The 26,972-nt window shown below is 40.5% G+C and overlaps 1 protein-coding gene and 1 long non-coding RNA gene across 5 annotated transcripts; one reads left to right on the top strand and one right to left on the bottom strand.

Moving 5' to 3' along the window:
* The first annotated feature begins 496 nt into the window (after positions 1–496).
* Positions 497–16,479, top strand: LOC122865824 (histone H3.3). Of its 4 annotated transcripts, none has more exons than XM_044174723.1 (6): positions 509–651; positions 2,986–3,023; positions 3,142–3,319; positions 3,620–3,741; positions 8,141–8,215; positions 15,943–16,479. In XM_044174723.1, exons 3-6 carry the CDS (start codon positions 3,199–3,201, stop codon positions 16,069–16,071), a joined length of 447 nt encoding a protein of 148 aa, XP_044030658.1. In that variant the 5' UTR covers positions 509–651; positions 2,986–3,023; positions 3,142–3,198; the 3' UTR covers positions 16,072–16,479. The 4 variants fall into 4 exon arrangements, with proteins under 4 accessions (XP_044030660.1, XP_044030661.1, XP_044030658.1 ...); XM_044174724.1 differs by lacking the exon at positions 509–651 and adding an exon at positions 841–883; XM_044174725.1 differs by lacking the exon at positions 2,986–3,023 and having other exon boundaries at positions 497–651.
* LOC122865826 lies at positions 16,260–26,712 on the bottom strand. The gene is made up of 2 exons (XR_006375549.1): positions 26,097–26,712; positions 16,260–16,829 (listed from the first exon to the last, which is right to left on the bottom strand). It is a non-coding gene; the product is annotated as an uncharacterized LOC122865826 (long non-coding RNA).
* Between the last annotated feature and the right edge of the window lie 260 nt (positions 26,713–26,972).

The following is a 26,972-nucleotide window of genomic DNA, read 5'->3' as shown; positions in this document are numbered from 1 at the left end:
TTCTTACTAAACTTGTCTTAATATGAAGAAAAATTCACACTTTTGCTGCAGAGCAGCACAGCTTGTAATCAAACATGAGCAACTGTTTTACGTTCAATTACTAAAAATCAGTTGTGGCGGTTATTACCGCTCTCATTCACTGCAACCTAGTAGGAACTCAGAAACTATAAATCTTGTTAAAAGCTTGATGTTTTAATGTTTTGTCTTATAGGAAAATGGATAGACCTGATACATTTTAATTGTCATTATAATGTTTGAACTTTTAAATGTTTTCCGCTCTGGTAAAAATCTGCCTGACTGGCTTTTTAAACAGACTTCCAATCACCTTCCTTCTGTTTCCATCCAGCTTCAGCCTGACGAGGAGAGCGCGGTTTATCCAAACACCTTCACCGAACACTGCGACGCGTACTCTGTCGCTCACATCCCGCCCATTTAGCGAGTTCAGAGTTATCTCACCAAGCGCTCCCAAAGAGTTTATCCCGCCCACTTGTTCCACCCTGATTGGTCGAGCCGGTGAAGAGGCGTCGTTTGAATTTGTAGTTGGATGCTGTTGAGTGTTTGTGTGGTGACTAGTGCGCGGCGGAGTTCAGCCACTTCGGTTTCCAGTATTTTATAAAACTTTGAACACGAGAATATCGTTCAACTCCACAGGTACGTTTATAATTACTTTATTGGGTTAGTAAACGTATAAAACGAGCGAGTTGATATGATGTTGTAAACATAAAATGGCACCTAAAAGTTAAAGAGACTAGGGAGCTAACGCTAGCCGTGGATAGCTGTTAGTATGCAGCCGTTTTCCCGTGAAGCCCACAGTAATTATTATCCTTGACTTGAAGTAGCCCCAGTTGTGACCTCGGTGCTCCGTGATGTCCGTTTGTTAACGGTAAGTTAACGGTACTCCGCCGCATAGACTTCTTAGCGCAAACTTTAAGGGGGCCTGTTGTCAGGGGGATTGCATCTTCAAAGTTATTTTCGTGATTTTCAACAAATGGTTACTGTCTGCCCAGGATATCACAAACGAGGCCACACTTTAAGGTATCTTACTTATGTTGTGTTCAGTGTAGAGAGTTGGATAATCTGTGGAAGTATATTGACGACAAAAGATGTGAGGGAGCAGAAAACTAAATGTGAGCGCTACTCAGTCTGCAAGTCGACCTTTGACAGCGACCAGCCCGGATTTGTAGAGCAGAATCAGACTGAAGATCTGCGCTCGTTTCTGAGTCTGCTCTCTCAGGTTCTCCGGCTGTTTTGGCTTCTGAGCACCTGAGATGGCAAGAGGGGCTTGCCAACCCCTTTTAGCAAGCTGCAACAGGACACACCCACATCCTGACGTCAGGGGCATGTCTTTTTCAGAGTTGAACGTTGTTTACATATTTTATGCCTATATGCTTTATTGTTTAGTGCGCACTTTCGATTATTGTGGGCGAGTGGATCTGCAGACTGAACTGCAGCCACATTCTGGTGATCCAACTGGCCCCCTTACCATGCCTAGTATATTCATACTTGTGTCGCATTTGTACCACACCTATTCTGAAAATGCTGTCCTTCTGATTGTAGCCACAGCCCATAATACTTAGTTTAGTTATTAGTTAGTTACATTAGTTTTCTGAATCCCAGATGGAGAAGGATCAGATCACAGTAAACCCAGCCACACCATATAAGGACATTAGATTTCTGATGACAGCATTCGGTTTTTATTCAAATTCATAAAAACGGAAAAAGAAGATATAAGAAAACCTTTATATCTGGTTTAGAAAATCTAATTTAGAAATAAGAGTTAACATGAAGCTAACACGGCCACTATGATATAGCTAGTAAAGGTTTGTGCTCTCAAATCTTTTGGCGTCAAAAAATAATTTTTATTTATATATATTTAAGTAATATTCAAGGTGTGGGTTGATGTTAATTCTCATTACATCCTCCTCTCACTCATTAATTTCTCAGAATCCAAAGATGATGCTTTCAAAATAGTTTATTTATCTGTTTATTTAACAGATAAACACTGATAAGTAATGCAACAGATGCAATGTACATAGGGCGTCTAGCTGAAGCTAATTTGCAGCCCCTTGTTTTGTCTTGACCTACAGTCCAAAACCCATATTCAATTTAAAAGTAACTATATAGACAATATCATAGACTGTTTTCCATTCCCTGAGGCTTTTTGACTCTTGAATTGTAAACTGTTGGCACTTTAAAGGATTGTCTTTCAACACTACTCACATACCCATATAAATATTGAAGGAGTTATTGTTCGTTGTAAATATTCCTCTTAATGTGCTTTAGGAAGGGATCTCTTCATGGCCACTGGACAGGTCACAATCCCAGTGACCAATAACTGTTTCAGTTTACATATGGGCTTGTGAGCATTGTTTAAAGTTGTCAAGACACACTTGAAAAGGTACATTTTTGTTTTTAGCTTATCATTTACATTTGTGGTATTTTGAGTATTTTAATAGGTTTTAATATACATGATGGTTTTATTAGTATGCAGTGTTGATTGTTGCCCTGTCTGTCCTGTCTCACTCTGCGCTCACCAAGGCAAGTTTCTGACAACTTTTGTTGTAATACCAATAAAGTCAACTGAGCTAAACACAAATTAGAGGGCAGATATTTATGGGTCCATAGGGAAAATAGGAATTTTCTTGAAATAACTGCTCCATGCAAACCCAAATCAGAATTTCGGACCTTAGAGCCTGAAGGTATCCCTGCTGTGGCTGACATGACCTTTGAACTCCCTGTGGAAGACGTAGTTATCCATTGGGGTGAGGGATGACTAGAGCACAACACCACCTAGATGAGAGAATCTAGTTTAAATCATCATTGGTGTCTGTATTTTTAAGGTATTTCCAGCAAATGAGAAGAATTAATGGAATTAAAAGTATCCATCTCCTTGCCCAATGTATTCTGTTTTTTTCTACTCGTGTATTGTATATTTGTATCTGTATTTTGTCACTTGTAATGTTTCTGTTTTTGTTACCGGCCTAGGGACTACGGCTGTAAATTAGCATTTTTGCTAAACTCTGGTATGTTTACATCTTGTGTTTTTATATTTATGTTCATTAACATGCTCTGTTCCTATCAGATAAATAAATAAAGAGATGACTTGATGTTTTCCTTTTTAATGCCCTCGTTCTTTCACAGTCAGACCTTGGCAGTAGTATTTTTCCTCTTGTGGTCCTGACCTGGGTGTTTGAGGCGATGCGTCATGATACATCTGCCAGCCGCCGGAAGGGAAAAACCCCTCAACGTCGCCCCCCACTGCCGGCCCCAGGGACCTCCGGTTCGACACCCCGGTCCCCAAGACGGAGCAGAGTTTCAAGTGAGAGGGACTGTAGTAGTGGTGCTGACATTTGAGCTAATGATTATGTTCCAGACACACAAATAAATCACTGCTTTTGTCAAAGCTAAATATAAGGTTGTTTGTTTTTAAATAATTGGAAGGTCATTTAGTTAAAAAAAAAAAAAAATTAAACACTTCCATACTACATAAGCCAAAAGAAAAAATATTCCCTCTGTAGAAGTTGAGTATTTGACCTGTTTGTCAAGTAGTGTCTTCATTCCTAGAAAGCCTACCTGTCCTGCCATCACAACAAACATTCAAACACTGTCTGTTTTCCAGGGCAGCCTCCTGTGTCTCCCAAGAAGAGAAGGTTTCGTCCAGGAACCAAGGCCTTAATGGAGATCCGCAAGTACCAGAAGAGCACCGATCTTCTGCTCAGGAAGGGACCCTTCTCTCGCCTGGTGAGTCAAACAGCAGCAAACCGTGAGGAAAATAGGGCGGGCCTGCCCCCCGACTAAAGTTTTTCCTAGTCAACTAGTCGTCGCACATTTAATATTAAATTTAATTAATTGATTAAATATATATATTTTTGAGGCATCATAAAATGGTCTGAGTTCCAGGGCTGAGAAAGAATGTTACAAGAAACATTTATACACTGTGCTACATTACAGAGAAACGCAAAACCGTAATAATGAGCCTTTATAATATACATTTTACAAGGGGCATGAAGCGAACCGCCTGTTGCTAACGGCAAAAGCGGTAATGATTCTGAATGTGTCGGAACAACCAGCACAGAGACTGAATATTTTGTTCATTTATTTCAACAGTGTACCATCACACAAGTCTCGTTGTTCAATAACTTCCAACTTCACAAAAACAAATACTCGCAGACTTATCAATATGATGGATGATGAATAACGTTCCTTACAAATGAATTTGCTACAAACTCGCTCCTCTCCGCTTCATGCCTCTCCTGTCCTCGCAGCGTCTTCCTTGTCAGAGTCCTGGTTGGAGCTGCTGTAAATCACCTCGGTACTGTATTCCCTGTCGTCAAACTGGCCTCCATCGGTCTCAGAGGCTGTGTTTGTTCCCAGTCCGGCCATGTTCACTGGGAGGCTGCTGAACCATGTTACCGTGCCTGCTCGCCTGTCTCTGGTTCTGGTGCTCATTCCCGGCCCCACTCCCCCGGTACTCCGAGCTCCCAGTCCGGGTAGAGTCAGCTAATATGACCACTATGTTAGGTAACTAGCTAATGGCCACTAGTACAGTTAGCAGCAGTGTGCCGGTAAGTGAATTCCTGTGTTACAAGAGAAGTGTCTGTGTTGCAACAATCCCATGATAGTTTTGTCCCGGTGACAAGGTGCAGCTCTGGAATGGAGTTTGGGATTGTTTGTTTTTCTGGAACTACACGACTAATGAAAACGTGGTCGACTAAGACTCTTCTCATTGACTAACGGTTTAGTCTAATATTAGGGGGCAGCCCTACCTGTATGTCTTCACCCTCTTTCACACATGCAGCTTCATCCAGAAATCCGCTGGAAGAAAAGTTTTGGCCCTGTTTACGCCTGGCATTATCATGCGTCTTGGGTGATCCCATCACAAGTGCTAAGCTCAGTCAGTCAGTTCACACCTGTCTCCACATGCGTCTCGAGTGACCACTTGTGATCAGATCTCACTTCCCCGCTCTATATGCAAATAAAAACATACACCATTTCCGTTTGCAAAGATCAAATGCGTTGTTGTTGTTTTTAATCTGAATTTGATGAATTTACTGTTTATCAGACCACAAATGAGACAAGAATTATGTCGGGAAAATGATAGACGCCACCGGAGCGGAGTGTTTCTGGGGGCCGGGCCTCACTGATTACTGTACAAAAACACAACTTTATAACTTTATTCACTGATTTTGGTGAAACTGGATCATATTTTATGGAGATAAAATGTTCTGGTTTTCCCACTGATGTCCTCTGGCTGCTCTGCCTCAACTCTCTGTGATTTATGGAGTTTCCTGATGGACAAATAGCTTTACTTGTTGCTAAAGTAACCGCTAACTGTAGCTGCTGTTAGCTAGTTAGCTCAGTTAGCCGTGCGGCTAGCGGTCCTTTTATCTTTACAGCTTAAATAAAGCTTTATTGAACCACCTCCTCCCAGTGGTTGTTGTTTTGCACTTCAATATGACGCCATTGGTGTGTGAATGAGTACGTACTTCCGCTTTCGCAGAGGTCGTCAGTTGAGTAGGTGGTCCTTCAGTGTGGCCCAGGACACATTCGCTTACACACTGCTAAAAGAATGTGGCCATATACGGCCCAGACCACCTCCGATTGTGGTCTGAGCGATCTGATCTCAATGCGTCCTAAATGCGTTTTAGGTGCATTCACACCTGTACTTAGAGCTGTCCACTTGTGATCGGATCAGCCATTAACATGCGTAGGTTAATGCCAGGTGTAAACGAGGCCTACGACTGACTGAGTGAACAAAGCCAAAGTTTGATAAGTTTTAATGGGTCGTGGGCGCCCCTCTAGCCTTGGGGTAAGGCAAGTCCCCGCTTCAAGTCCGACTGCAGACCTTTGTTGCATGTCTGTAACCTTCTCTCCTGTCATCTCTGTACTGTCAGAATGTCAAACGAGGGCATGAATATGTATATACACACAGGGCTCTACACTTAAATTTATTTCAAATGAAAGAAATTAGGGGCACAGATGAAAATTAAGGGGCAGTTATTTTTTTATTTAAAGAAAAAAGAATGCATGTCTTTTTTTAAACATTAAACATACAGTTCACATGAGACACAAACTGACTTAACTAGGAGAACATTTTTGAAACATGATGATGTACTTTTCAAACAGCAGTCTACTAATGAGTGTGAATGCTGGCCTCATGTGTGCCGTGGGAGGTAAGGAGACACAGACCAGAGTGCGCGTCAGACAGCTAACCAGCCATGAGCAGCTTCTGTCGGACTCTCCGTGTCCACACTGGAGGAGTGTCTGTGGAGGGGTGTCAGTACGTAGCCGTAGCCCTGCTGTTTATCATGGGATCATCATCAAGGGAAAGAATGCAGTCCGATGGTGCTGCTACAGCCGTCCGAACCATTGAGCCAAAATTGAAAAATACCAAGTAGAGGGTTCGCAAAAACTATCAAACTCTTACTGACACCTTGATCTGCGTATATTTGAAAATGAGCGCTGTTTCACGGGTTCCCACTCTAAGGCTGGGGGAGGTGGGTCACCCACCTCTGATTAGAGGGCGTTAACACTTTTTAAAATATAAATATCATGGCGTAAATTAGTTCCAAACAGTCGACTATGTCAGCATTGGCCTTACAAGGTTCAGGGTGAGAAATCTTCAAATCATCTTTAACTTACTTCACTTTAAAGTTCTACTCCTGCATACTTTCAGCTACAGACTTCATTTCGATTTTAAACGGGTCACACGACTTTGAACTATTAAACATATAATCAGCTTTTTGATATATTTTGCCGTTTTTGAATGGTCGCAGTTTAAGTTTTATGCTTTTTTCAGTCCTTTTCGGAGTTTACAACGGGTGTGTATTGCTTGCAGTTAGTGTGTCACATGACCCACACTGATCCTCCTCTACTGTTCTTTTCCAAAATGTTCTGACTTCAACCCTTTTTTTTTTTTAACTTTAACCACAACTCTCACTCCTCATACACAATTTATTCGTCAAAACTTTCCTGTTAATAATTGTAAACATTTTCAGGGCGTTCAGTGGCGCAATGGTTACAGTGCATACCACATGACAGACCCTGAAAGAAGACTGAAAAGGTTCAAATAGATTGCTGTTAAGTATGTGGGCCGAAAGTTGCTGAGACACAACTCTTCCTAGTATTTTTGAAAAGAATGGAAGTTTAACTGTTAGGGGTCGAGGAGGTAGGTGTTTGGTTAAGAAGCAAACGGCAGCTTAGACAATGTTTCAAGAGAGATGGTCTCAAATTTGTAAGAACTGAGACTAACTGGAATTCAACATATGAATGTTGCACTGCTGATTTTGCAGAAGTAGCTGGAGACGAGGAACAAATTTTGTAACTATTCTAAATAGTCATGAGCTGTAAAAGGGTGAGCAGCTAACACACTGCTGTTTTTCAGTAAGTTTGGCAACAGTGTCAAAAAATCTAGGATTGTGTTTTTTGTTACTGATTTAAGCAAGAGAAATATGCTGCTTTAGCAGCATTGAATTACGTTTGTAATTCATCTGGTTTAATCAGTTATGTTTGTAATTCATCTGGTTTAATCAATTTCATTTGTAATTCAATACACACTCGTGCCATGAGAGTTAGAAAACATCCAGTTTTTAGTAGAAAGTATCTGGCCTGCACACACAGTACGGTGTGGGGATAAAACTGTAAAACCTTAGCTATTTTGTTCTGTAGGACTTAATCAGGTGCTTTGTGGGACACCTCGCCACCGCAGGCGGTTGGCATGATAATCAGATTTTTGTGATTCACATATTTAGGGAAAGAGAACTTGTGAGTAAGACGGCGGAGGAGGAGGGAGACAGTCTCAATGTTGTAGACCGGGTTATCACTCTGATAGTCTGCACTGTGAACATAGCCCTGGCTGGACATATCCTGCACTAACTATAAACCTAACAGGCTCTCCAATCACCTCAGACCTGCTGAGTGAAATCTGAAGTGCAGTTAAAGATCAGAAACACTAAACCACAAACTTATACAGATTTGATTTAAAGTTTTAAGAGCAGAAATTTAACAGGGTTTCTGTGCGGTTTTGCATATGAAGTTAATTCCATAATCTCTCTAAGCTACAGTTTGGGAATGCACACTCACATCTGTGTGATTGCAGCCTTGGTTGATCAAAATAACTTGGTTCCTTCTCTTGGTTCAGGTTCGTGAGGTATGCCAGAGTTTTTCCAGAGAGGCTCTGCGTTGGCAGGTCTACGCTCTTCTGGCCCTGCAGGAGGTAAGCAGCTGCCTCCACCACCAAGCTAACTTGTTGCCATTCTTAGAAATACAAATGATTTAGTGGACAAATGTAGTGTTTACTTCTGGTCAGCATACTCAAAACAACTAAGACGTGATTCAGATTGATGATTTCACTCAAGGATAAAGGTATGACTGAGGTTGCTTGTGTTGAGCATTTTATATCATTTGGCATCAACCCCCTGGTTTATTTAAATGAGATCACTTGTGTAGAGAATTCAGGCTTAAAAGGCATTAAAATGATCATAGCGAATTACCTTAAAGGAGCAACTTTAGGCTCACTTCTGCCTATCAGAATGAAATCAGCGTTCATATTAAATAACAGAATCTAACTTATGTTTGTTCGGGGGCACCACTCTTTTTTTACAAAGACAAAATGTTGATAGTCAATTAATACATTTATTAATTAATAATCAGTTTATTCTCGATCTGAAGTTTCTACAGAGTTCTTGTCGCGTGTACAGGGGCCGGAATATTTCATACACACAAACACATAATAACCAAGTTCTTCAATAAATGAAAAGTTTGACTAAACTACACACACAATAAACTACTGACCTCAAAAAGACAACTAGTAACTACCAGATACACAAATGAACGGATAAATGCAACGAATGATATGAACACAGCGAACCATTAATGAATGAAATAAGGACCATAATTAATACCAGATGATGCAGTGAATGATTATTTTGGCAAGCGGTTTTGTGAAACCACTATGTGGACAAACTTTAATGGTTACATGTGAAATAAACCAGGCACCGTTCAGCAACTGAGACGTTTGGAAAGTCAAAGGTGGCTGTTGGGAACTATTATTAGGAATTATTTAATCATCTAAAGCAATTTAACTATCATACCTAAGTTGATGGGAGATTCTAATTTTGATATACATTTCTTAATTAATCTTATTAAGCTAAAGCAACAAACCAATATCAAAGAAGGGTTAGGTTTTTACCTTGCTTTGGTATTAAGGTAATGGCAGCTATCTGTGTTGGTTCAGGCAGTTTTTGATTTAGGAAGGAATGCTCATACATTTTACTTAAGAGTGGAGGGAGAATGTTTTTGAATACTTTTATATAGTTCTGGGGGAAAACCATCAGAGCCAGCAGCTTTCCCTGAGGGGATGTCGTCAATAGCTTCCTTTATCTCTGCAAATGTAATTGGCTTATTGAAACTTTTATGTATTTCTGATGTGTGTGTGGTTATATAGTAATTTGTAATAATTCGTAAATATGCCATTAATCCCCCCAGACGTAAAACATTTGCGTGTGAGTCTTTGAGACATGCAATTGAGTTATGGTTATTATGGTTGCTTAAAAGTATATTAGCCGGTTTGTTCCCATATTCATATAACCTCTGTTTTTTAGAAAATAATGATTTATCTTAGGGATGCCCCGATCACGTTTTTTTGACGCCGATACCAATTGCTGATCATCTATGAGCCATATCGGCCAATACATGGCCAACACGATCAACATTTTTTTTGTTGTTGTTGTTTTGGAGAAACAAAAATGAGTTTTCCCTTTCTTTCTTTCTGACTCGTCACCATCTCTCCCTCTCCTTTCTTCCTGGCCTTGATGAGCCTGTTACCAAAAACTAAATATGCCAGGGAAGTGAAAATTTAATTCAGTATGGCTGCAAATTGATCTTTATAGCGTTTGGCTTTTGACTGCTCTGTTTTATACCGACTGCTAAATCCTCACTCCTCCTAACCGGCCGCAAGTGATCAACAACTGCTAGGCTAAAAACAAGGCTTACCTAGTCTGTTGTAGGCCACATATTGGCCTTTGTCGTGGCTCAAAAACTGACATCCATAGAAACGTTTGGTCTCATCTTGAACCGGAGCATCTGCAGATTTAAGGTCCAGTATGTAGGAGGATTTAGTGGCATCTAGTGGTGAAATTGCAGTTTGCAACCATTTGACCGCTCGCCCCACCCTCCCGTTTCAAGCGTGTAGGAGAAACTACGGTGGCCGCGAAACTCACAAAAAACACGAAAGGCGCTATCTAGGTTCAGTGATTGGTTTGTCTGTTCTGGGCTACTGTAGAAACATGGCGGTGAAACATGGCGGCCTCTGTGGAAGGGAACCCGCTCCCTCTGTAGATAAAAACAGCTTATTCTAAGGTAATGAAAACAACAATTCTTATTTTCATTCGATTATACACTAATGAAGACATACTTATAAATATTATATTCCATTTCTGCCAATAGCTCCTCCTAAATGCTACAGATACTGGACCTTTAATTTCATAGCCAATATCTTATGATCCACTAAAGTTAGACACGATACGAGATGAATAAATTCCTGTTTCCGTTAGCTTCGCCGCCATCTTGACTGGAAGAGAGCCTGCTGTATATTGGAGAGGTCAAGATCCGCTAGCAAAAAAAAAATACAATGTGCGTCCTCAATCAGTTTTCGCAATCAGCGGCTAGAAAGCGTTTATCCCCAATCGCATATTTTTACTTATCGCCGTCCAAGCTGTTGCTGAGGCATTTAGCCTGGGGAGATCTATCTAAATTACAATTTAAGATACAGTTCTAGTCTCCACCAATACTGATATTTGAAGATGTATAAGAAGATGTCAGTTCAGCAAGCATTGTTAAAAAATAGAATACACATTGACTATAAGAATGTTTTCTCCATATAGATAGCCTTGGATCAACACATAGCACCCATTTGGGTCAGACTGTACTGTCTCAATGACAAAAGTTAATTGATTCCTAATGAAAATTGCAACTCCTGTACTTCTAATGGAATGAGATACAGAATACACCTGACCTACCCAGTCTTTTTTAAGTTCATCATGCTTCACCTTACTCAAATGGGTCTTCTGGAGTAAAACAATAGCTGCTCTCTTTTTTTTAAGAAAGTTCAATATTTTCTTCTTTTTTGATTGGGTGATCAACACCTTTTGAATGTTCCATCTGTGTACTTTCAGAGCATCAGATCTTGTCATCGTCTATTAGGTTAAATGTCTTGCTCAAAAGTACTGGACTATTTTTAGTTCCAAATTAACTAGGTTTTCATTTATAGGCATGAAGTTGACCGATAGAAGCACAACAGGAAGGTGATGATGTAGATCACAATACAAACACAAGACTATGAAAGCATAACACATAAAACACAACATATTCCCTTTCCCATCCCAAGAGCTCCAACATGTGGAGTTTGCAGAGAACCTCCTACCTCTCACTCTGGCATACTCCATGTGAAGCATACCCCTAAACTTTGTGGGGCTCATGTCAGTTTCTAATTTCCTTTACAACAGTAGCTAATAAGTAGTACCGACTAAATCTGTTCTCAAACTTAACCTATAAGACAAAATAAATAGACAAAAATATTGGGCAGCTGTGGCTTGGAGGTAGAGCGTGTCGTCCCAGCTTCCCCCAGCTCCCCCCAGCCCACATGTCCTTGGGCAAGATACTGAACCCCAAATTGCCCCCGACGCTTGTGCCTTCGGTGTGTGTGTGTGTGTGTGTGTGTGTGTGTGAGAATGATATGTACTCTGAAGCGCTTTGAGTGGTCGAAAGACTAGAAAGGCACTATACAAGTATAGTCCATTTACCATATACTTCCTCTAAATTTGTCATCTCATGATATTCAAACTAGTCAGTGAACAGTTAACAATATGTTGACCCCCAGACTTAAGTCAAACACACACACCTGCACACACATTATACACTTGCCTGCGCATGGGTTCACCCTCACCCACCCTTTACTACAACTTAAATCATAAGTCTATTGTTCTACTCCATCAGAGGTCAATACTTTTTTTTTTTCCAACCTTTCCTATAAAAAAGTAAAGTAGAAAAGTTAGTAGGCTACTTATCCATTGGGTTTGTTGGTCTACATATTGCTTGAAATCAATTTGGAGAGCGACATCTCCTTCATAAAGTCCTCTTCCTCCTTGGAGCTGTGAAACAGTCACGGCTTTTCTTCTATACACTTAATAAAAAGAACAGAATGAAAGAGAAGCGAGTAGTCAATGTTCATATCCCAGACTTTCCTTTTGATGGGTTCGAACTCGCATTGTTGCTTCGAGAGCTCTGCACTGTAGTCAGGGAAGAAGTGAATCCTCTTATTGTTGATCAGGAGTGTATCGTTTTAACTTTATCCTGGAAACTCAGAAATTTAACCAAAATCGGCCTTGGATTAGTTGAACTCGTTGTCATTTCTCTGTGTGGGGCTGCGATGAGCTTTCTCAATTAAGGAGGGGAAGGGGGAAAGTTTTCCTGTCCTAGGAGATGTGGAATCAACTGCTGCACAAACCCAATGACATCCCGGCCTTCTGCCTTTTCTGGAACTTTACCAATACGAATGTTGGCGCGTCTGCTGTAATTCTCCATTGAGTCCACCTTCTGCTTCAGGTAACCGTTTTCTTCTTCACTGTTAATGATGCTGGTTTTTTAGTCCTCAATGTTGTCTTTTGTTGCAGCTGACTCTTTGTTGAACTGCAGTAATTTGGTCACCCAACATTTCTAGTTTGGTGTTTACCTTTCCCAACGCCGTGTTAATGGTTTTAGTAGAAGCATCAAATCTAGTTATTAAGGCTGTTTTACACTGGCTGATTTCATCCATGAGCGACTGAAGGGAGATTTGGCTTTGATCCACCATAGGCTCGATTAGACGTCGGAGTTTTTCCCGATTGCAGGTAAGCAGCTTTAGTGCGCTGATGTTGTTTAAAGGTGGTATATCCGACTGATGACATGTCGACTACTTTAGCGGGTTATATTAACATACTGACTGGGCCCATGCAGTGCCACTCATGCACGTGCAGCCATGTCTCTCAGGCTGGTGACGCTTCCATGGTTATGGCAACGCGGTGTGAGCATCTGCCAGATGTTGACTGACCTTAAAGTCTGTTACGGTCCCAACGATGGTGTTGGGCCTTACCACCACGTGTGGAGAACAAAGACAGACGCCTGTATGTGTAACAAAAAGCCTGGACTAGGAGGAAATAGCAGCAAACCCACTCCATTAATTCACACCTGTGTGCGAACTCTGTTCCAAACTCTGGATTCCTACTGGACGAGCTGCCACAGGAGCGCAGGAAATTCCAGTGCTCTGTTCATGATGTCATTCTCCCTTTTAAGGTAGAGCGCACTCTGTTGCTACAGGGGACAAAATCACATTAACTCACTGGACTAGCAACATACTGTTTTGTGTTTGCTGAACAAATTTTGGATCCAGAAAGAGATTGTTATATTCCACATAACAATCCTTTGCCTTAGGAACTATTTTCTTTCTACCAATAGTTCCCACATAAAACTGCTCACAACAAAGTCTGTGGATCTTGAGTAACCGGGTCAGGATTTCTGGAAAGAGACATTGCTGTTGAGCTTTTCAAATGTATTTTTTTGGCGCTTTGAACACCACAAGCTGAGTGCCATATAGTCACATTATATTAATTTAAAAGGGGGTGTAGACATCTCTACTCTGCAACTCACACCAAAACAATCTAGATGGATAAACAACACTACAGGTAAGATGAAAAATATGTATTTTTGATTTTGGGGTGAACTGTCTCTTTGAGTCTCTCTCTCTCAATTTTCCTTCTCTGCACCACATGGCTGGTGCGTAAAGTCTAGGGTTTCTTCTTTTCTAGCTTTTGTCATGTTAGACCCCCGTAATGGACCAGGCTCCTTAGCAGGCTTCTTTCTTTCAAAGTTGTTGGACATCTGCATTTTCCAACATGTGCTGTGTGCCTACGGTTCCTCTGCAAACGTGCAAATAGACAAACGTGCTGCAAGTACACACGACGACAACGGAAGGACACTAAAAAGTGATCAACACAGCTTGGGCACGCTTGTTGTTGCCACGGTTTGTAACTCATGAGGTTATTGAAGTCGGGTCAATATATCATCCGTTTATGTTTATGTTGTGGTAGAGCCTGACCAATATTGGAGTTTTGAGACCGATACCAATTTTAGCGTTCACTGATTACCTATATGGTGGCTGATATAGTGGATTTTTGAGCTGGATTGAAAAGAGACCTTTTCTATGTGGATTGTGCACCAATTTTGCACCGATGTGTCTATGCAAAGGTACTCTGAAGGCTGCTTTTCTAAACAAATAACTTTTATTAAAGAATGTTTAAGTTAAATATTATTTAACATGTTTAAAAAAAAAAAAGGAAACATTTACATGATTTATGCTGCAGATTTGTTCCGATTCTGAACCATTATTTAAGTTAATTGAACTCCAGTCAGAAATGTGTTTTTCTTGTTAATCAAAACATGTCAGTAAGATGTTTTCTTAATTTGCTTGTGTTTTGTCTATTTGCATGTGTTTTTCTTAAGTTGCAGTGCGTTTGCCCTTGTCAACCACCATACAGATCTCATTAATAGCAACACTTTTTCACTAACGTTAGGTTGGAGACCTAATTTACCGGTTGGGCCACACAAAATGAAAACTTGAGTGGATCCAAAAACTAGTCTGACCAGCAGTGAGATGTCGCTGTTTGGTAGATTTGGTTTATCAAAGACGCTAGCAAAGCAACACAGTACATAAAGTAAGCACAGGAGAAACATCAGATAGGTTGACCACCGCGTTTAACTCTATATCTTTAAACGTTACAGTTACGGCTGAAAATGACAACAGAAATAAACAAATTTAGCGATTTTACATATCCGCAATTCAAATCAACTGGTAGTTGTCTACCCAGAAGTGATATGTTATAGCGCAACGTCACAGTGATTCAGTCTATTGTTCTTTGCCGGCATCAGCGTTACAACATCAAGTTCCACATTATTCTTATGTTTTTAATTAAACATAACATATTGGTTAATACATTTTGATTCTGCATGGCAAAGTCAGTTCTTTGGTCTTTTAGTCTTACAGTTTTACAAGTCTTGGTTTCCACTTGATGGACACCAGAGATAATGGGGTGTTCTCTAGGACGAAGCAAGCAAGTTGTAATTTACTAAGAAAGCTAAGGGTTGTCAGACTTCGGTTATCAACCTCCATTGTTCATGCTCTGTGAAGGCCTGTTGTAAATCGTGAAATTGTTATTCAACTTCCATTAGTACCCTCGAGTCCGACATAGGTCATGGGACAGAGGAAGTTCCTGGGAAAAGCTTATCCGTTTTCCAGACAAGCTTGTTTATGAAGCAGAGGCCAACTTTCAGAAAAATCTAATTCTTTTTATCAATAAGGATACAAAATGTAAATCTGCGTTGATCACGCTACACTTGACATTCATAAGCCATTTAGCCATCATACAACCATTTTGTTAGCCCTGCGACGAGTTGGCCACTGTCCAGGGTGTACCCTGCCTAAGGCCCAAAGTCACTGGGATAGGCTCCCGTCACCCGCGACCCCTAACGGGACCAAGCGGTAGAAAATGGATGGATGGATGGACAACCATTTTGAAGAATGAAATATACACAATTTACAGTACATCTAATTGTAGAGTTCATTTACTGAACTTAAACCCATATGTTTTCTTGTTGTCTGAAAATTGTAGTTGAGCTTTCATTATTTATTTATTTTGGGCGGTGGGTCACTTGGGGGCAATGGAGGCAGAGTTTTGGCTTTTGACAGAATTTCACAAAAGTTGGGGGGAGACAATTATCTTGTCATTACAATTAATTGTAGAAAACAATGCCTTGGATTTGGTCTTTTTAATTAAAAAAAATGTTCATCAGAAGTAAAGTGTCTCGTTTCTTTGATCTAACTTCATCTGTTTTTCCTCCTCGTCCTCCCAGGCTGCAGAGGCGTTTCTCGTCATGTTATTCTCAGACGCCAACCTGTGTGCCATCCACGCCAAGCGGGTCACCGTGTTCCCCCGTGACATTCAGCTGGCAAGGAGGATCCGTGGGGTGGATAACCTGTAAAAACAACACAGTAGAGGGTGGACTAGCACATACCAACAGGAATGACACTGACATTCTTTCCACTTCAGTCTGTTGTGATACTTTGATAATGCCTTTTAATCAATTCAAACTGCTTTATACCTGTTTTTAAAAGTTTTCTTATTTAGTGCTACATTTTTGTAATTTGGGTTTGTAATTTCTTGGGGGCATTTGTCATCATTGGTCTTGGCAGCTCATCACTGGTTTTATGAAAAGGTAACAAGTTCAAATTCAGGTCCTTTTTTGAATTCGCTTCAAGTCCAACTGTAAGTGTAATGTGATCACTGGTCTGTGTTGTATTGACTTTGCTATGTATTTGATGTGTACATATTGTTACCCATTCAAGTAACCTTATTTTGTTAATAAACGGTAAGATTTGTTTGTATTACACACCTGATGTCTTATTTTGGTTTGGAAACAAGCCAAGATTTAATTTAATTAAATGTCTGTGCATGATGTTAACGGTCATGTTTTTTTCAGTTAAACAGAAAGGTCACATAGAAGATGCCAGTTTGTTCCAAATGCAGCCAAGAGAATGGGGAAAATGTAATTTTTTTCATCCTTGAGTGCAAATCCCAAATGTCCTTTTTAAACACTTTTTGTTTTTCTTAATTGGTCCCCAGTGGGTGCAGATGGGTGGCCAATTAGATATGTTCTTACCTGCACTCTGAGCCACCTGGGACAACTGGCGAGGCAGGAGGGACAGGTGCTGATTCCACTGTCAGTTTTCCTTTCATTTACTAATTCAGGACAACACACATTAATCAACATTTATGTAAATGTGCCAGTGTTTGCCACAGTGGGCTCATTTTCAGCTGCAGTCCTTTGGCAAGATGCAACAGGAAACAGCAAAACATTAGTACAATAATACAGCAACAATATCCACTATTGGTACATGGAGCCATGTAAGCAGCACAAAGCAACAAAACACAGCCAAGCAATACTGATTATAACCATTATTTTTAGGTGTTGTAACTGTGATTATCAAGGACGGGGTGGAAAGGAAAACAGATCCCAAAATAGGGAGTCATTCAGGAGAGATGGAAAACAGAGAAAGAAGAGTGTTTTCCCACAGAAGACTATTTCCTTAAAGCAGGGAGGTGTTCATGATCAGTGATGCGGTGCCTGGATGCAGGTGAGGGATGTGATCCATGACCACGTTACCAGTTTATTCAGTGGGGCACTTGAAAAACTTCCTCTAAAACACCTCAATGTATTTGCGCGCAATAAAAAAAGCTCCAACCTGCTGCGAATCTGCATCACAAGTGTTGGGACTGCACAGATGAATTCATTGTGTGTGATTTTTAACTGAAATGTATTAGGAGACTGCATTTTCTTTTGTCCCACAATCCTGAAAGCTATAGAATGCAGCATCCCACCCACTAATGGCCAGTCTGACCTGTGAACCATGATGGCACCAGGTCAATAAAAGGGGTCAGCGGTCATTTGTTCTCTTTCTCCGTATCTCCTACCAAAGCAGGACAAAGGATTACACGGGCGTCTGCCTTCCTTCAGAACCGAAATCTGATCTTACAGCAGCGACACAAGGGCCTGCTAGATCTCTGCAACAAAGTTTAGCGCCAACGGCCAGCTAAACTGGCCTTTGGCCAGCAACTAAGGAAGTTAGTGCTGAGCTAAATGCAAGGAGGACAACAGACCGGGTTCCACACATCTGCATAAACGGACACTACACAGCAAAGGACTGCATCGGGCTGCAAATTCTTCCCCGCCTGGCCCATCCACAACCGACGGACCGCCGGCAGCACATTCAAAGCAACCTCTTTTTCCCTCCCATGGATGGGTAATGTAACAACTGGGCATAGCATAGAGTAACAGTGTATAGAGCTAAGCAAAGGACTGTTTAACTTTTGTACATGTGATGTTACTGATGTGTTTCCATTGAGGTTTAATTGTTGTGATCTTCTCCATGGTTAATGTGAGGTTATTATTGTAACCGTAACTCTCAAGTTGTTCTGACCATGTGCACGCGCGACATACGGAAGCAGAACAAAGAAACATACAGACATTCTTTTTGTTTGACGCCATCTTTGATCAAAGCAGCCATCTTGGATGCACGTGCACGCGTACACACACACATGCGTGCATCCCTTTGTTCTGTAGTTTAGTATTTAGAGTTGGTCTTCACATTGTGTGTTTTTGCTTTGTTTGTCCATCCATCCATCCATTTTCTACCGCTTGGTCCCCGTTAGGGGGTCGCGGGTGACTGAGCCTATCCCAGTGACTTGGGCCTGTGTGGCCAACCTCGTCGCAGGGCGAACACAGACACAGACAAGGACAGACAACCATTTTGCAATTTGTTTGTCTTTTTAAATAACCCGGATGCCTGTGTATAATTATGCTGGTTTCTTTAATGTTTGCACAAGAGTAATTTGCCAACCTCTTCTATGTTGAACTGCAAATCCTTTGTTTTCTTTTAAACCTACTAGCTATTAATGCTGGTAATTTAATGTTGCACAAAGTTATTCATTTATTAATCAGAATTCCAAATTGATAGTTTAGTTTTATTTATTAATCAGACTCAAATTGATAGTTTAGTTTATTAATTGAGACTATCAATTTCTATCATTTCTCTTCTTTAAGAAGAGTGGTGCCTCTGAGGACTTTATTCATTACAGATATTTATGATTATCTTTGATAATTCTGATCGCACTAATTAATTGATCACACCTACACCAGTGGGTAGGACCTGAACCATTGCAAAGCAGTGTCACTGATACCCACCCTGGTTTCAAGACAGTCAAAGAGGATCTCATGGTCAATGGTATCGAATGCTGCGCTTAGATCCTGGAGAACAAGGATGGATTTATGGCCAGCATCAGCTTCCAGAAAAGTCATTAAAAACCATGAGAAGCGCAGTTTCAGTACTATGGAATTTTTCAAAGATAGTATTATCATGAATGAAAGCTATCATTTGATCTGCTACAACCTTTTCTAAAACCTTAGCTAAAAATGGGAGCTTAGAAATGGGCCCAAAATGTGTTAAGATCAGAGGAATCAAGAGACGGTCTTTTTAAAAGTGGTTGAACTAGAGCCGTTTTAAAGATTCAGGAACGGAGCCTGTTGACAAAGAGCAGTATAAAATTTGCAAAAATAAAAGGGGACACTGTGTTAACATCCTTTAGAAATTTTACAGGTAGAATGTCTGAAGGGTTTAATTTCCATTACCATATCTGTCAGTGTAGACGGAGAGATTGTATTAAATGAGCAGAGGGCTTCACAACAGTAACTGGAGAATCTGGGGGAGAGATGAAACTTCTTATTTGTGATTTTCTGAGTAAAGAAGGAAATAAATTCTTTACATTTCTAAGGGGTGGTATCTAATATCTGGCCCTGGGGAGGATCAATGACATGGCTCATAATGTTGATCAGCATTCTTGGATTTGACTGATTTCAATCAATTAAAGAAGAATTTTTAACATCTGTGTGAAAAGTCTTAAGTAGAGACGTAAGAAGTTCCAAATGAATTGGTAGTTTGGATGATTTCCACATCCGCCCCCCCTTGCGGCATTATCGCTTCAGCACGCGAATATTATCATTTATTCAGGGCATCGAGAGGTGACTAGATTTTTTGGTTTAGAAGGGAGCGATATCATATATTCATATTATAATGAAAACTATTCAGCAGTTCACTTACAGAGAGTGATGATCCAGAGAAGCACATGGGAATGTTGAAGGCAGTATTGAATTTGGCAGCACAGGATGATTTAAAAATTCTAGATGTAGTTGTGGGGAGTGGGCTACAGGCAACACAAGGCAACAACATGTTAAACGTAAGGCACTCAGATATGTGGGCATCTATACATTTGACATCAGGAATCTTTATACACCAGGCCCAAGAGGGTCGTCAGGGCAGCAGACATGGATATTAAAGTCTCCAAGTATCAGCAACTTATCGAATTTAGTCCTAGTTTTGGACAACAGTTCAATGAATTCACTAATGAAAGAAGGATCATATCTAGGTGGTCTATATATGATCAAGCACAGACAAGGACATTTTCCTTTAATCGGTGTTGGGCCTCACCATGTGTGGAGAACAAAGACAGGGACCTACTTGGAAATATAAAGCCTTGACTAAGAGACCTGAATGAAAAACAAAGGCCAAACAGTAAAATAGCACCAAATCTCCACCAGCCGTTAATTCACACTCAGGCGCGAGATTTGAGCTTGAATCCAAACACTGGATTTCTATTGGACGAACTGCCAAACAGAGCGTAGGAGACCCGGGCACCCCAGCCATGGCGTCATCATCCACCTCCATAAAGCTGAGCGCAACAGACTGCTTGCCGTCTTTCCACTGTAACTTCAGTTGCTTCAAGAGGCGCTCAATGTAGAACTTTTATTTCCCTAAGAAGGTCTTTAACTTGCTGCTTTTGTGTTTGCCGAAACACTTTTGGATCCCGATTGTTATACTCCACATAACAATCTTTACCTGTAGAAGGAAGACACGGATTCACCGTTTTCTTCACGGAGAGAAAGACTGCCGCTGAGCCTCTCTCTCTCCCCACTGAAAGACAACTACTGCTCCCTCTGCTGCCCCCCAAAGGAGCAGTTTCGCCGTTGAACCCGCCAACAGCGTGGACCCAGCCACATCAGTGTCCGAGCCCGAGAGGACGCCGCCGTACAAATCCAAACGGACTCACATGTTAAAATGCTGCCAAGAGCGATCTCAAGTAAGAGGCTTGTGTCTGGGCAGAGAGATTTTAGAACTGTGTGTTATTTCATCTAAATTTGCTTTTTGGAAAGTGACGGACTGCTGCATCCGAACTGCTGTGTGTTTTTCTTTGTGTTAGCAAATTCCATTTTGCACCGGTACCACACTGCTAGGCCATAACTGTGTTAGCTTTAGTCACTTTGGAAGCTAATAACTGTGCTTTAATGTGGTAGCTTAGACAGTTAAGCTGCATGTTATCTTGAGGACAAATAGAGCTCGTCCTCCCGTTTTGGCTCTGTCCCTTTGTTTGAGATTACCGGGTCTGCCCACCATTTTGGCTTTGTGCGTGACGACCTGATGCGTCACTTTGTTTTGAATTTGTCCAGTGGAGTTTCTCTCAGGTCTAGACGCTGACAAAGTCGGGTCCGCACTGTCGGTAGGTCCAATGGCAAAACTATTTCTTCAAGGGGCAGCAAAGGAAGGCAGCAGTTGACTTTAGTGGGAGGAAGAATAAGAATCAGAAATACTTTATTGATCCCCGAGGGGAAACTCTTTTGTTACAGCAGCTCACTGTCACGTCAGTGCACACAGGAATAGAAGTACTAAGCAAAAATATATATATAATACACTATAATACAGGTCAGAAAATAAATTAAGTACCAAGTGGGTATAAAATAAAGTATAAAATAAAATAAGTGTGAAGTACAAAGTGGGTTTACCGGTTGATGATAATAATACGGTATAAGGTAATAGTGCATGAACTGCCAAGTTAAGTGTAGCTTATTGAGAGAGGCGTTCCAGCAGTTTTTCTCTCCGTGAAGAAAAAGGTGAATCCGTGTCTTCCTTCTGCAGGCAAAGATTGTTATGTGGTGTATAAAATGATCAGGATACAAAAAAGTGTTTCAGCAAACACAAAGCAGTCTGTTAAAGTTCACGTCAAGTCTCTTAGTGAAGGCTTTTGTCCCTCACTTGTGGTAAGGCTAGGCGAGACCCAACAGTTGACAATAATCTGAATACTGTGGATGAGGGATTGAACTGGATAGTCAGCATGGCCGGGTATTCTTTTCAGTGGAAACTTGAAAGTTTACATCACGTGCCTTATGTATGTCATGATTTATTTGCTAAGTCTGTTTCCGCTGCACTTCATCACATTTTGCTTGGTGTGATACACCATCTTCTCCACCTCAGCAAACCATAAAAACTTTCCAGCTTTTCCACTCTTCCACTTAATGCGTAAATTGAAAATGTGCATAAACACAGGTGGATGGAAATCCATCTATTGAAAGATCCTGTTTCTGTACAAGTAGTATGTTGCCCATGTCAACCCACTCTTTTTGCCTGAAAATATCAATAAAAATAAAGTTGCAAAACAAAAGACGGAGCTGGAGGTCAGGCACCTGATCCATCACCAAGCATTCCAGAGTTGAGCCAATGTGCTTGAACATATGTGTTTTCCAGACAGCATACTATGCTCACAGAGAGTAATATGGAGAGTTTCTCTAAAGTTGATATATAAATTAAAATGAAATTAATGCATAAGTGAATTCTGGCTTCTTCTGTGCTTTTCAATTGAACAGGCGGCATCGGCACATGAGCTACAGGCAGTTTGTGTGAGGATTTGTTGGGAGACGCAACAGAGTGCTGCTACCATCCTTCCTGTGTTGTGTCGAGCATCTGCCAAGAATCAGACTACACTGGGTTCAAGGAATTATAATTACATTTAAATACAGACTGTTTTCTCAAAAAACGATCGGTTGCCTTCATCTTCTTTCACTGTTGTTTTAAGAGGTATCCTTTTTGAGCACTTTATTTTTTTTTAATATTAAAACAATACTAACTAAGAATGTATTTGAATTTGATATAATCTCAACTTTTACTGTTCAAAACAATGAATGTTTAATATGAAAATTGCACAACTTCAAACTAATTTAGTTTGGCCAAATATTAATGCACACACACATTAGCAATTTCATACACTTAAAAACTATAAAAAATAATTTTTGAAATGATCTGCTGTGATTGTCTACTTATCAAGATCATAACCATAAAATATCAACAAATATGACTACAATATATTCAAATAAAATTCATCAAATGCACTCAACTCTATACCTCTAAAGTTCACTTCCAAGCACCAAATGCCTAAAGTTGGGTATTATTTAAAAATATTCACTACTAGTGCAGTCATTACCAACTCCCAATGTGCAGCAACTGTTCAAAGCCACCAAATTGTATTTTAAATTCTAGTGGAGATCCCAAACTTTCAAAAGGTACCAAATCTATCAGGCTGACTTTGGGAGAAATATGTCTAAATGATGCACAGTATATTATTTCCATTTGATGGAACAGTGCAGCCATAAAACATGGAGTCCTGGGTTTGAATATTTCACTCCATGTAAACATTATCTATATATAATACCAGGGGTGGAAGTACCAAATTACATTTACTCTCGTTACTGGAACAAAGTCGTTGTTTTGTGTATTTGTACTTTAAACATTTTTTAAAAATCGGTAATTTTACTTTACAGAGTAAAAAACACAGGTTAAAAGGAGTCCTGATAACAGTGTGAGAAATGAACAAAAAGGAGCCAAATCAGCAGCTGCAGCAGAGAATAAGCTGCTGGTGTGTCTGCGGCTGCAGGAGGGAAGAGCTCCAGAGAGCTGGCTACTGTAACTGCTGAGAAACAATTATGTAACGAAACTGGTGATAACTAAACACAATTCTGAGTAGACTGGTGAGGTTTCAGGTCACACCTCAGACACCTTAAAATTTTAGTTTAAACAGTTTCTGAGCAAAACCTCAACTGTGAAAGCTGTTGCGAGGGCTGCCTAGACTGAGAGGCGATCTACTGGACCAATTCCAAAACTTTTTGCACCTATTAGTCATTTACACCCCCAAATATGTGAAAAATAGGGACCAAGATTAAAAAATACCAGAATTACCCTTTAAATCCTTGGTCATATTGAGCTGGTTTGAAGTTACTATGGTTACCCATTTTAACATATTTATATCTTTCCAAATCTTGTTATTGAAGCTATATTTATTTTGAGTTCCTTGTATAATTCATGATCTCCAGTAATATCTTGAATTACATATTGGTTTATTTCTTTTTCTGTCTTTCCACGCTCCAAATTCTGGCAGTAGACAGGTCTTAGTTGTGCAACCCAAAAGTACTCCTTCAATTTTGCAAGACCCATACCACTTCTATCTTTGGGTAGCTGGAGAGTTTCGGGCGGCTGTGGCTTAGTGGTAGAGCGGGTCGTCCACCAATCAGAAGGTTGGTGGTTTGATCCCGGCTTCCCTCAATCCACATGTTGAAGTGTCCTTGAGCAAGACACTTTGGTGTGTGTGTGTGTGTGTGTGAATGATTAATTAGTTTCTTTGTACTGATGAGCAGTTCTGCCATCAGTGTATTGCCCTCCCTCCAGATGAACCTAGATATTATTCTGTAAATACATATAAAAATATGAATTGACTTTGAGGGACCTCTACAGGTAAAGAAATCTGGGTAACATTCATTTTGATGATTACAATTCTTGAGTTAAAGTCCAATGGTAAGATAGACTTTCAATATCTTTTTTAATCTCTGATATAATTTGTTGTAATTTGCCTTAAATTCAGAGAGGTTTTTAATGATTGTCACACCCAAATATTCAATTGATCTTAGATTCCAATTCCTTGGTTTCAAACTGAAGAAAATGAACCACTATTGATCTTGGGATACCACCTGAATTCGGTTTTTGTGTGAGGGCTCTGTGGGCGTGTTGGATCTGTAGGGTGGCGCCATCTGGTAGTTCCAGTTCCGTTTTTAAGAGCTGATCCGCCAGGAATGCTGCGGTGGCCAATCCGATTAGACCAGTCAAACTGCTCACAGTCACCCTGAAATCTCACTGGAACCAGGTGCTATCCAGGCAGAGTTCATGGACCACACTATGATACTCTCCCAGTTGTGTCCTTGCTTGGTTTATTTAGTGTACCCAGCTTCGACTTCTGTGTCTGGCTTACAGAGACAGAGAGACAGTGACAGAGAGACAGCGGTGGTCAAGCGACCTATAGAGTGAATGAGGAGAGGGAGTGCCGGTAGTGAGAAAGCCGGTGATTCAGAGAAATAAAACGTTGTTTTCTGATTGTTTCACAGCAGTTACGTTCTGAAGCACAAATAAACACGCCCTCACCCCACACACCGCCACCCAAACCTGCGGCTAATTGCTGCAACACCTGATTTGGTCTGAATGAAATGGTCGGGTGACGTTAGATCATAAACCACAAAAAACAGGGAAAGCTGCATTTGTCCGCTGTCCTCTGCAGTTGTCCACTATTTTCAGGTAAGACAAAAGTAACGAGCCAACTCAGTACAAGTGCTTGCAGATTGATTTTATCCATGGTCTTCGCACCCTTTCTCATTCACCGGGGAGATTCTGCTTCATTTATGATTTTTTTTTACTTCTTTATGGTTATACACATATGTACATATCAAAAGTATTATGGTCATTAAGAAACTTCCACACATGTACTATGAATACCCTGATAGAATTGTTTTCATTAACTTTTGCAACGTGCCAAACATCCACACTATGCTTTGTCCCCTGCATGTTCTCCCTAGCCCACTTTAAACATGGACATGACGGTCGGTTACTAGTTTGTGGACTGTCACTCCAGCCTCGGTTAGGGAAGCCCTGCTTCTCCTTATACACGCTTATTTCACTTCATTACTCTGTAAAACACAACACTTTTAAAGCAATTTGCGGTAACTTTCTTTGACTGACAGGACCACTTTTGCACATGCGCAGAACGGCTCTGACAGCCCGCACTGAACTGCAACGCTTCTCTTTACAGGAGCAAACTGTATTTCTAAAATAATGAAAATAGTTATAAGAACAATGTCAGAATTACATATGCTGCAGACCCATCACACCCTATAAATAAAGGTTTATTATTATTATTATTATTATTATTATATATTTATATATGTTTAATATGCATATTTCCCACGTACTTGTGGACACAATAGTCCTGTCTATTCTTTACCTTTATTTGTTCAGCGTCGTTGTCTTTAGCTGTTATGTCTATTTCTGTGGAAGTGCACTGAGAGCACATTCCTTGCATTCTTGGCCAATAAAGCTGCTTCTAATTCGGATTATTTCTGACGGTGGTGACAGTTTAGGCTGTGTTCAGCGGAGCCACTTCACTGACTAATGCTTTTTGACACCATATTGCGCTGGTTGGTCAACTTCTCTAACTCCAGAGAACTTAAGCTACATTCTCACACAACGACAGAGAACAGCAGTTTAAAAACCTAGTTTGAAATATCAAAAGTTGAATGTTATATTTGACCTGTTCCAGATGCAGGCATGAAGAAAGCAGACACTGCAGCGCGCCTTCAGCGCCACCGGCCCAGTCTTCCTCTCGCTTGAAGCCCTAAATACAGATCCAGCACTGTGAGTGCTTAGACCGCTGAAAATGACCATCAAATGTTCTGCACAGTGTCTTCCAGAAGGGTCCCAGTTTTCAGACATTGTTAATGGATGCATAAAAATTTGTCCCATCAACCGAGAAAAGTCTTAAAATTAGGAACGTTGTTGTTTTTGATGGATATTTCCAAAACAGAAAAATGAATTTCACACAGCCATTGACTGTTATGTGTTTGATATGCAGACTAAAGCAAAACCATATGTATCTAGAGAAATGATTTGGTTTATTGAAGCAACAAAAACATTACAGACAGACATCTGTCCAAAATAGTTTGGACCAGCTGCCACATTGATTCTAGTTCAGATTTACAGAATGAACATAAGGGGTAAATATTGTTATATGCACTTATGATTGAATTTCGTACATGCATAAGTTATGAAACACTTTCTGTGACCCTCTTACTGCGGCAAAGACGCCTCACACAAACTTGCTAAATTTCTCTTCTCTGTTAAGTGACAGACATAAAGATGGACCAATAGTGTTTCTGGATGATTCACTTCCGGTTGTAAAGCAATGCCGCGTTCAAGTCCTATCGTTGTCCTGATTACGAGATTCAGACGTGTAAGTAGCGTTCACGTCAACGTCCCATTCGTAATGACGACTGGGAAACGGATCTTTCTGAATGTACTCTCCGATATATCCGACTTAACCTTAATAATACGGAAGTGCCTGAAAAATGAAAATGCCTCACATCAGCCAAAGTCCGCCGTTCAATTTAATCAAATATGTATGGTGTTA

Source organism: Siniperca chuatsi, linkage group LG18 (assembly GCF_020085105.1).
Source record: "Siniperca chuatsi isolate FFG_IHB_CAS linkage group LG18, ASM2008510v1, whole genome shotgun sequence".
NCBI classification, from domain to species: Eukaryota; Metazoa; Chordata; class Actinopteri; order Centrarchiformes; family Sinipercidae; genus Siniperca; species Siniperca chuatsi.
Note: the sequence above shows the minus strand (reverse complement) of the source record. Positions and strands in the feature narration are given on the sequence as shown.